The sequence below is a fragment of the Pomacea canaliculata genome, linkage group LG10 (genome assembly GCF_003073045.1).
Source record: "Pomacea canaliculata isolate SZHN2017 linkage group LG10, ASM307304v1, whole genome shotgun sequence".
Lineage (NCBI taxonomy): Eukaryota > Metazoa > Mollusca > Gastropoda > Architaenioglossa > Ampullariidae > Pomacea > Pomacea canaliculata.
The window spans coordinates 22,264,927-22,276,976 of NC_037599.1; the positions used below are offsets into that span (position 1 = coordinate 22,264,927).

The following is a 12,050-nucleotide window of genomic DNA, read 5'->3' on the forward strand; positions in this document are numbered from 1 at the left end:
CTAAGGCACGCCTAATGAAATGAGATGGTTGTATTAGCTTCTCCTGGCTGGGGACTGGTTTCCGGGTCACTCAGGGCAAATCGTGGGTCTGGGTACAATGCAGGGTGCATGGGTAACTTATTTGAGGAAATCACTTGGGACAAAGCAGCACACAACACCGCCGTCAGTATTTTACATGATTTTTACCTGCATTATATGCTTGAAACTGAGGAAAGGATAGACATTCATTGCCTTCTGTCTGTGAGGCTCTGGCGGTAGTTTGTACCAGCTGTATGTTTACAATGTGTTAGGAGTGAGTGAGACAGAATTTACTGAACAGAACTGTACGTGTTGAGTGAGACAGAATTACTTATGTTGAGACAGAATTTCTGTTGTGAGTGAGAACAGTTTACTGAACGTGTTTGAGTGAGACAGACTGAGTGAGGAGTGGGTGAAGGAGCGAGAGAGCGTGCATGCTTGTTCATGCGTTGGGTACTAGGAAGTGCGCGTGCGTCCTGATGTTATTGTGGGTTTGCATACAACAGCTCGCTGGAGCGATAAGAATGTCTGGTAATGGCCCAGGAGGCATTCATGTTTAACTGCTGTCCAGGAAGTAATTTCGGATTCCGTCTGCCTTGCTTTGAATTTTTGAATAATTCTGCGTCGCAAACCTCTTCCTAATGTCAAGGAAAACGGAAAAACAAGAGAAGACAACTCAAGATTTCAATACCGGATTTGCCTGGCTTCTTTCCGTTTGAATGTCGGTTTACATTGAAGAAAAAAAATTTAAAAATGGTCTTTTTCATAATTAAGAGGGCAAAAGAATTCAATTGTTTGCGAACGCAAGTAAAGCTGATTTTATATAAGCCATTTGAGTAATATCATATTGCTTTTCAATACTGGATGCATTCTCACAAAGGACATAAACTCAGCACCGCCGGTACTTCTATAACTTCTTTTGATATAATTAATAAAATAAACGATTTATTCACACTTATGTTTTTTAATGAAAATTTTTGGTTCTTTTTATTTCCTTTATATTTCCCAGTCTACAAGCACGAGTGTTGCTTATAAAGTATGTACGTGCACTGAAACTATTCGAGTCCTGAAGCCGCGGAAAGCCGTGACGAGATTTCAAGACGCAATCACTTTCCAGATGTGGTCATGGTCCACTTAGACAAGGCAGTCGGCTTTTAGAATGGCACAGAATGTTTAGACTAAGAGTTGACAGAATTTTCCTGGAAGACAGAATAAAACTTGCAGATATGTGTTTACGGACAATCAGGAAGGAATACTTATCAGAAAGTAATAGATAGATCATGGCTGGTTTTGCTTGCAGCCGACTTAGCCGCCATATTGGAACGTGTAAGGTGATATTTTCTGAGTATTTGGGATGCTTTGCTGCTGTATTTATGCATTTGCCATAAACTTTTAAGGATGAATAGTTTTTGATTTCTGAACTGCTTTAGTTCTCTGGTTTCAAACCTGAGGATGCAGGTGTTCATCTGCTCATGTTACAGACTGGTTTATAAGGCATTACGAGCGGTAGGACGACTGCGTGGTCACGTTTGCAAGTTCTGCTGCAACGTGCAATGTCTGTCCTGTAGTTTTGATGGGCGAGGAGTCTGCCATTCAGTAAACTCATTCATTTTTCCTGAAAGGCAGGTTTTGCTAATTATCAAAATTGTACAAGCAGCATGGTAAAGAGAAATACTATGATTCTTTTATTCGTTCTTCCTCCTTAAGCTCCTCTCTCTTCTCTTATATTTCTGTCAGTTTGTCTGTCTGCCTGACTGCCTCCCTTTAGCTGTCTGCCTCTATCACCCTTTCTTTACGGTAATCACGTGACAGTCACAGGGTGATCACTCTGACACTCATTCAGACGACAGATGGAAGAACAGCGATCGACCTCGAAAACAAAAAAGATCTTAATTCGATCCCCTTCTGGTGCAGATTATCCCCACCCCCCTTGCTCCCCCTGTTCTGTGATTAACGGTCTGCAGCTTCAGTGGCATGTGAAAGACCTTGAAAGAGACTGGACCCGATGGTGGCATCCTTAGCTCATTACCGCATTTTCCCTCTCCGGAAGCCCACAGAACCTTTCTTCAGAAAGCTCTGTGCTCATCGTCTCCAAGAAGACGCTGAAGATATTGACTTTTTTTCGAAAACCGTGATTGCTTTTCCACAGATTGTGTCTGTGGGGCTGAGGTCTTTGTTGGTATGTCACGTGACGTTTTATCGTCAGTGGGAGGGGGGCGGGTACTGTTTTCTGGGAGCAAGTAATAGGGTAGCACCAGCATGATTCTGTGAGAGTTTAACTCTGTGTAGACAATGCCATGATCCAGTTTTCGCAGCGGAAATTACTTCAGTTCGACTGAGTAGTTTGTGCTTAATAAGCTGCTAACATTGCGCAAGTTGTAGACCTGGTCAAGTAGAGATGTCAGAGCTACTCCTGTTCTCTTTACACATTTGTGTCCAGCATTGCGTACAATCCATTTTTAGAGGGTTTGTTTAACTCACTGTTCAAGCAATGTTGCATGATCATGCAAGATCAGGTTCGTCAAAATCGCTTCGACGAGAAAAGACAGAAAAATGAAAGGGAAGGCGTAGATAGATTGTGGAGGAGGTAAAAGAAAATAGAGGAGAGAGAAAACCCGCATTCGAGTGTCGATAGTATCTATGATCCCAGTCTGTCAGCTTCGAACACCAAACTGATTCCATATGCCTTGAAAGTACATTCTAGATAAACTATGCCATCCTTCCAAACCCCGAGAGATATAAATAGCTCTGACGTTGAACTCTGTCTGCTCCCATTGTAAAACTTTGTGTAGTTGTTTTCCGATGTCTGTTTAAATCACCCGGATGACACTGGCGACCTCTCCTGCAGTGGAGGTTATTACAAAGGACCAAACAGGCGTCACGTGGTCAGTGTGATGCTACGTTCCCTGGGACTCATGACAGATGAAAAGCAGAACAAATTGCAGAGCTGCCATTAAAATGTCAGCTTCTCTTCAGCGCGGCAGTCTTCATGCAAAAATTTGTTCCCCCAAAAAATCTTCAGCAGCTGCATTCTCCATTTGAGCTGTCAGAGGGAACATGACTAGAGCGCATGCGCAAGAGCGAGGCTAGGCATCCACATGTAATCGTATACCAGAAAGCATTAATACTTATTATCGCAATCTCGACATTGACAGTGATTTGCTGGGTTGACTTATGCGTCAGTTAGATGCCCAGACATAACAATTTCTCCTCAGCGGCCCCAGTCAATATTGGCATAGAATTAGATGGCCATAACTAACCTTCAGATAGAAATAAATGGTCCGAATCGCAGTCAGTTATAAGCACGCTCCACTTATAGCCTGATAGCGGGTCAAGTGTTGTTTGAAATCGAATCTTCCTGTACTAGAATATCTGACATTAAGGTTTGTCTCAGTTGAAGAGCTCATAAATGATCTGCACAAAGTTAGTGAGTGCAGCGGCCATGTGGTAAAAATCTCGCTTTTAAGGCCATAAGTCATGGGTCGTAAGGTCATAGATTTGAGTTCTGATTGTCTCGGGTCAAACTTACTTCTCTCTAGACGTGGTACCTGTCTACGTTGTTGGCCATTGGTGAGGTTGGTGGTGAGGTTTCTTTGTCATCGTGTGAAGTCAGCAGGTGAGAAAGTGCTTACTTGTCAAACAGACCGACTAACGAAGCAGGTAAGACTGTTTGAAGCTGAGTCCACGGGAGTCAGCATTCGGGGTGAGGTGGTGGAAAGTAGACGGTGCTGGAAGATGAGCCTAACGCATGCGCAGAGTACGAATATTTCGGAAGCGCGATTCCACAAGATGGCTCTTGCCATCAGAACTGTTTGCCCAATTTTCCACCCGTCTCTTTGCTTTGGTGACAACGCCTGTGGGCAGAGCCAGCAGATTGCGTGAAAGCATGGTGCCGCAAGATACAACCGAATAAACTCGGGAGAAAGCGGCGACTCTTCACCGTTACTGTTGCCAAGAAACCTGCCCCGACATTCAACAAGACATGCAGACATGCGTTCGTGAGCGAACTCACTGCAACAAAATAAGATTCAAGCTGTTCTTCGGTGAGCAAAGTGCCGACAAGTCAAATCATGAAAGTGCCCCAAACCCCCATTGCATTGCAAATGTTCTGGCAGACAAGTATGGACTTTGCTCATTATATGGATCACGTTCTAAATTCCCGAATCTTCTTCCCCAAAATCATTGGCTTCCTGTGCCCTTGACCCACAGCTATGTCAGTTTTAGTCAAATGTTCGACGACATCTGCCCATTCAACAAGGGCCTTCATCACAGCAATCTTTTTAGCATCACAATGATAGGAAGGTAAAACAAAGCGAAAACTCAAACAAGGTTTATCACAACAAAAAGGCTTAGCGAATCATAAAAGATGCACGCTGTAATAATACATCTATCGCAGCGGCAAAAATGTTTCTTTACGAAGAAGAGATCCACAGCAAACTAAGATTCATTACTACAGCAAGAAGAAAAGAAGATAGAAGATTGAAGACAGAAGATGATAGAAGATTGAAGATTACTGAAGATGGATGATAAAGAGAAAGGGGGGCTTTTGACATTTAAAATATATTATTCCCGAACTATCCCGCCACCTTCCTTCGCTTCTGAACCTGGAGTCTCATATTGGCGACAGTTTCCTTAAGGTGCTCTCACACCAGCCAACTCTGTCAAACCAAACGGCTTCTGTCAAGAAAGAGCTTGAGTATAGAATAAAGATTTCGCTCAAGATCAGTACAAAGAGTTCCTTCACCGCGTCTCTCGCCATCTTTAATTAAATCCATCGTTTGGTTGCGAGCGCTGAAACAAATAATTGACCGCCTGGCTCAGTCGACCCAGTCTGGCCGTGTGAGCCCCAACCTTACCGCCGCGGTCGAGATCGGCTGAAATCTGTCAGGAGTTCAGATGCGATTGTGTGTAAATTTGACAAGCCTGGCATGTTGTGCCAACCTCCATCATCAATATTAACTAAGTCCCGGCCACCAAAGATTTCGCCGAATCGTTGGATTTCGTGACGTGGCCCTTAACAGAAGGTGACGGTTACAAGACGCAATAGCACAGTAGAGCGCCTTGCTCAAACTGCGGCTCCACTGGGCCGTGATTTATTGCATCGTCTTTTGTGCAAACATTCATTAGTTCTAGCCTTATGAGCCTTGGGGTGTTGTTTCCTTTTCTTTGCTCCGTGGGCTAGGTTTTCTTTGATTCTGCTGTAGAGGTGCCGTAAACACGGGTCAAAGTCTTTTCAAGTCGCGGTAATTTGACTTTGTTGTTCACCTGACGGTTACGGGGTGGAAGTGTGGAGGGAATTAATTAAGCTCATCCGTATCCTCGAGGGTTTTATATTTTTTCCTCAATAGGTCAGAGTATGAATTCCGAATGTGTGTGAAAAAATAGAGATTACATAAATGTGAGCAAACATCTTTGTGCCATTTGCAGATACGAAATTTCAAACGTTGAAAAGTCTTATCTATACACTGGAAAAAAAACTTTAAACGTGCCATGTCATTGGAGTGTATGATTGTACTCAAGTTGCAATCTACCCATCCAATGCCACTAGAACAACAAGGACTTTGTCCTTTTTTCCAGATTTCTTGTCGACTCATCTTCAAATTTCTTGATTTGATAGGATAATCTGTGTTGTTTTGTTTGTTTAGCTTCTAGAACCTCCTCATTTTTCAAGGGGAAATTGGCTTTTAAAGTTCGCTTGGTGTTAACCTACTGCCACTGCTATGACATACGCCGACGATTGCCTTCAACTCTGCAGTGTTGAGGAATCCATAGCAAATCCTCCCTCCAGCTTCCACCAGCCTTACTCTTCAATAAAAATGTCTCTAACAAGTTGAGGTCTCGTAAAGACAAACAGTTGCAGAAGAACACACAGAACCATTCAAGCCTTATCATCACGAGAAACAAGTTGGCCAGTGCAGATGAGCCCGTACAGTCTCTGGTCACCAATGTTGTAACAATGTTGTCCCCAACCCCCCGATGGTGTGACACTACACAGTCCTGTAGCCACCGCCACTTGTTGCAGCGTAGTCCGTTATAAAACTCGTGAGCTGCCGGTCGCACGAGAGTTGCCTAGCGACGTCAGTTGTTAACGTCAGTGGCTAAGTGGACTCTGTGGATCCTTCGACACTACGAAGCGCTCGTGCAAGAGGCCCCATCCCTAGCATGGTTGTGCCGGTCCCTCGTGGTCAGAGCTGCCGACATCTATTGCGTGTACTCACACCATCACCTCCCTGAGATCGATTGTTTCATGACCATTTCAGTGTCGGACTAACCTCCCGGTACTGCCGCAAGACGGGTAGTGTCTGCACGAAATGTCTCGGTTATGAGAGCGACAGAGCACAGAGGGATGGGTGTGCATTTCTGAGTAAAGGCTCAAGTGACTGGTCTTTTAATCGTTTGTTGTTGTTGTTGTTGTTATTTTTGTGTTTGTTGTTTTTTTGTTTTTGTTTGCTCGTACTGTTATTTTATTTTTTGTTGTTTGTTCTTTTGCTTGTACTCTTGTTTTACTTTATTTTAATTTTTTTTAATATTGTGGTTTTGTATTTTTATTTGTGTTCTTATTTTTTATTTCTATTTTGTTTCTTTTTTTATAATTATTATTTGTGATCTTTCAGTTTGAAAGATTGTTTTGTTTGTTTGGCTTTTTGTCTTAGTTTACTTGTTCTTGCTTTATTTATTTTTGTTCTTATTTTCTTCTGGAGTTTTCCTTCCCGTGATGGTTTTTTTTTTTTTTTTTTTTTTTTTTTTTGTCCTTGCTTTGCTTTTGTCTGATATTCTTCTTGACCTTGTTTTTGTTCGTCCTGTTTTGATTATTCTCAGAACGTGTTCTTGCTCTTATTCTTCTTGTACTTTAAAAAAGTTTCTTCTCCTTCTTGCTATTATTTCCTTTCTCTTGCTTTACCTTTTTCTCTCCGTGTTACCTTCTTCTGTCTTCTGTTCCGACTAGCTTGTCATACTAAATAACCTGACCTGTACAGTCCGGTGACCTCACACTCTAATATAATTTTACTAGTGGGGTGGTGGTGAGTGAGAGCAAGAGAAAGTTAAGTGTAAGCCAATTATTCCAACATCTTTCTGTTGAGATTTTAAAAATATATATATATAGTCTTTTATCTGACAACTGCAAATGTTTTAGAATGGGGAAGATAAAAAGAAAAAAAGTATGCATCCGGTGTTACTAAATTAATATTGCAACTCTCAAGCTAGATGGGGTGGAGGCAGGAGAGAGAGAGATGAAGACAAGCAGGAAGCTTAATTGCCATTAGCGCGCATTGCTGCTCCTCCAAGATATTTATTTACCACCAGGACGCGACTTCTTCCTGTCTGCACTGACCTTCTGCCATCCATGCTCACCTCTTTGTCTGTGTTCCTTTATGGTTTCCAAGGAAAATATAGTTCTTTACACATCTTAACGCAGGTTACTGCTTTTTATCGAAGTTGGTATCGAGTAGCGGAACAAGTATGTGGTTTTCAGTAATGGAAATCATGCTGATTCGGTTTTTTTAAATTTCGTTCAGAGCTTGTTTATGTGTGATTTGTTGTGAGGGATCGCCATTTATGACTGAGATACATTTAGGATTTGGGTTAAGTTTAGGGTTAATGTTTTTGTATAAACTTTAATTTTGGACAAAGTGATCGAGGCCAAGGTTTGTTAAGCTGGCAAAGGTGTTTGGCTGTTTGCACATGCGTACACCCGGTCAGTCGCTCAAAAAACAAAATGACTTCAACTCCCGAGGCTTCCCGCTGTCTGCTACACGTCATGTGCTTGTTAGCCTTAGAAGCCGACTCATAGTCAGCCACACTCCTCCCTTCCCCCTCACCCCCGAATCTCGTCTCTCTTCCTCTCCATCCTTTCTTGTCCCTCGTTTTTTTTTTTTTTCCCCCACCTCATTTTCCCACCTCTGTCGTCCGCACTGCTTCAGGCATTGGCTTCTTCCTTGTGAAGCCACGGGGCACTCTCCCACGAGGGAAACGCGAAGCTCGTCTAATGAAGTCACGTGATATAACCCAGGTCAGATTCGGGACAAAACTGACAGTTGCTTGCATTTTAATTTGGCTTCCCACGATGCCTAGAATAGCTTCCCAGGTCGGGTCAAGGCACTCAGCCCTGTACCCATTCCTCTTCGTTGTTCTGTTTGCATCAGCTGCCAGACTCTTCACACGTCAGATCTTGTCCTTCCCCCCAACACACACACACCCTCACCACCACACCACTATCCCCTACTTCCAAAAAGACATCGGAAAAAATAACTTGCAGACAACTATTTAACTGCTGACCGAAATATCTTCAGATTTGTTTTCACTAGCATATTGGTATATAAAAATACCTTTTTCGGCGGAAATGATGATTCTTTAAATGTTCTCACCATTTACGAAATTATAATCTTTTACGCCATGTAACACGTACACTAGCAATCTTTGTCTAGTCAGCAGTCAGGCATTTGTGATTTTTCTTTCTTTAAAGTTATGCTGGGTGTTTACCCTTCTTTTATTGTCATATTCTTCCCAAATCATGGGTTAATTCGTTACTTTGAAGGTAAAGTTTCTCCAAAGCACGGAAATTGTGCACTCGTGTGGGTTGTCATCAGGCTTTTTATTTATTTGTTTGGCGATCTAAAGGATTCTTACCGAGTCTTATTTTCCGTCTGATATTAGCTGATGTTGGTTTAGTAGAGACAATAACACTGCTAATATCTGATATTTCCTCTTTGGGAAACATTGCTTTTAATCCCAGCGTCACCAATTACCAACATAGAAAGCTACTCTTCCTTACTGCTCGCGCCCAAAAAAAACATCACCACCACAATAAATGACGAGAAAAGTCTCAATGTAGAAAAAGAAGAAAGCATAAAGACAAGAGCCGTGCCCTGTTTAGATCCCATGCGACCTATCAATGTGAAGAAATGGCTTCCTTGTGGATAAAACTTGGGATTATATTTCGTGACCTGTGTGGTCCCTGTGAAACTGTGAGAAGATGACTCTGCTTGGACAGGACACAGGGGAACTCTTAACTGTCATAAAATCTTTCTTTTTTGTGGTCTCAGTGAACTATTCTGCGAAAAATCCATATCTTTTGGAGGTTATTAAACAAGACTAGGACATTGAAAACAGCAGAGACCACAATAAATCCAGAAAAGCTAAAAATATCCCTTGTCTAAAGGCCGCATTTTTTAAACAAAAAAAGTAGATAACTATATTTTAACTGTCTATAAAGAGCCTTTCAAAGCAATTTGCTATGATTTTGCCAGCATCCACCTACCGCTCCCTAAAGTCAGTCGTGCTCCTCCGCACTGTATAGCGGTATACAGTTTAACACTCATATACAGACGAGGCTTTATCCTGAAAAATCCATCCTCATCATCCTCATCATCATCATCATCCTCATCCATCCATCCATCCATCCATCCATCCATCATCCATCCTTCATCCACCACCATCCATCCATCATCATCATCCATCCAGCATCATCCAATCCATCATCACCATTCATCATTCAATCCATCATTCAATCCATCCATCCTCCATTCTGTTCTGAAATACGGTTTTCCAAGTCTTCAGCTCATGAGATTAAACTGAAAATACAGTAAAGAGAATAAAATGAAATTTCGTGGAGCCTAGATTAAAAAATATCAAAAGTAAAAATCAGGCTCTAAACCAGAATGAAATACGAGTGCACACAATATATTAGTAACACAAGATGAAAGGTAGTTGAACCAATGTTGCCATCTCTTTGGGCTCTCAATCCATCAATAGTTGGATCTTTCGTTCTTCGTTAGCATATTCTTTTTCTTCTTTTTCTTTTTTCTTTATTTGCTTGTTTTTCTGCGAGTCGCTGAGTTAGTGAGTCAGTCAATTAGCTAGAGTTATTCTTGACTTTGGCCCAGCTTCTCATTCTCAGTTCTGCAGTTAACCTTTAGTGACAGGTATCACAGTTTACATTTTAAAAGCATTATCGATTGAGAAAAAACTATTTTTAGGTCTGATGGTGTGAAAGTGCCCATCGGAAGGCAGAAGATGGAAGATAGGAGCAAGCAAATGGCTGGTGTTGCGCGCATGCGCAACAGGCCCTTCTCGCGCAGACGGCAAATGGATGGTGACCCGTTCAATGCCATTTCTTTCGAATTTGCAGAACACAGCCTTCACATAAAAGCACCCTTGTGCTCCATCTTTCTCCAGAAGTTTACGACTGCTGAAGCCCAGTCTTGGGTTTTACAGACAGAGCAGAAGTAAAAAGGTTAAAGAAAACTAAACAATAAGAGACTCGAATTTGCTCAGAAGATTTGATTAATCTTAAGTTTCCGTAATTTTTTGTCGAGTTCCTTGGCAAGACATATGTTTCTGGACGGGGATAAAATGAAGTCGTCGAGCGGTGTCCACGTGTCCAGCTGCGCTCACTACTCACATTCTCGAAGTCTTGGCGAGTTAATAATTGATTAGAGGACAGACTATCCGGTTAATCAAAGCAGTTTGGTTATTTTAATTAGTGTTGTCACCTTGATGGTATTTCGGAAGCTCCGGTGCTCAGTCTGCCAAACACTTCCAAGCCTGTCATTGCTGCTGTCAAAACGGTCACGTGATCACGGAAGCATCATTGTAGTTAACAACAGTAGCAGCGGTCAGTGATGTCCAGCTACTGGACAGACCCTGCACATCTGCTTTAACTGAATGATTTAAAGATTGCCGAAGCCACAGCACAGCCATCTGGCTACTCGTAATGTCATATAAATACAGAATATAAACCTAAAAAAAATGAATGGATATCATGTATCTCTCTTCTCCTATATTTTTAAAGACATCTCCTTGATGATTTAGGGTCAGACCCTGCCTTCCATACTCCTTAGTATCACTTACGTTCATCTTTACTACTATAGTGGTGCAACTGGTTATTTGAAGCTTTTAGCCTTAAGATCAGAAGCTTTGCCATCCACGTACAATAAAGCTTCATGTTGCAGGAGGTGTCGGTGTTCCTGTTCGAGAAGAAGATCGCTGACAAGCTTCACAAGCCCAGGCGAAGGGACGTGGTGACGGAGGTACTCAAGAAGGAGCCCTGGTACCTGGAGAGGTTTCGCCACCCGCAGATCCTTGGACTCGTGCACGGCATCGAGGAATGCCAGTAAGTTGGCCTGGCAACCCTGCACTCTGTGTGTGTGTGTGTGTAGTTTATGTACGTACGTGTAATAGGTGGTCATAATAAGAATAAAATAAAATACACTGTGCACACCCACACACGTACACTATAACCGGGTAATCAACAATCCTAGACGCAATCCTTGCTAACTGCTTGGCGCTAACCACCCTGGGATCGAGTGCACAGTCACGTTAACTGCATGCTAAGCCTAGCAATCAGCTAAGCTGCTTTAGTTGTTTGCTAGGGGACTGTGTACATGGCCTCTTCTCGCTGAGAGACTTGTCCTGCATGTTTCCTGGTGGCTGTAGGAGCCAGGCTTAGAAACGATTTCTGATGTTGTGAGCCTGCGTGCTCTTTGAAGAATGTGTCGATGTGACGCTGAAATGCATTCACACCCGAGTGACAGCCGGTCCGACCGCTGTCTGACAGCAGTTTTATTTTAAATGGAGCGTGTAGGGCGAGGTTGGGTCCTCCGATAGCCTCACTGGACACGAGGATTCCTTCAACAGCGCATCTGTGACACCCGATCAGACGTGACAGGAGGGATGGATATGGATCATCCACATTTTCTAGAGGATTAATTGATTGATGATTTGATTGATTCATTGAAACGTCTTCTGCGCAAACACTTTAATTGATTGAGTGATTTGATACGCTTTTTGTGCAAACACATTAGAAAACGAGCGTTCCGATAGTTTAACTTGCAACGGCATGGCAAGAACTCTTTAAGCATTTCTTTTGCCGTTTCAGCTCCTGATTCTGTGGTAGCAGCTTCCAGAAAGTGGCAACACTCCTGCAAACACGTTTTGATTTGTTTTTCCCCCACCCCAAAAGCAATCAGGGTGATGGCCTTGAGCCATCAGCGCAGTCATCAGGCGCCCGTCGGGCAGAAATTAGTCGCAGA

General features: G+C 42.6%; 1 protein-coding gene across 6 annotated transcripts in view; it reads left to right on the forward strand.

The window, feature by feature from the left end:
• The window catches only part of LOC112573993 (SCY1-like protein 2), a 102,153-nt gene that overhangs the window by 33,382 nt on the left and 56,721 nt on the right, over positions 1-12,050 (forward strand). For all 6 annotated transcript variants that reach the window (XR_003101320.1, XR_003101319.1, XR_003101321.1 and 3 more), the window contains exon 3: positions 10,971-11,131. Coding sequence is in view for 3 of the 6 variants with exons in the window: in XM_025254759.1 (XP_025110544.1) it covers positions 10,971-11,131 (161 nt within the window). In the remaining 3 variants the exon portion in view is untranslated. The remainder of the gene's footprint in view (positions 1-10,970; positions 11,132-12,050) is intronic.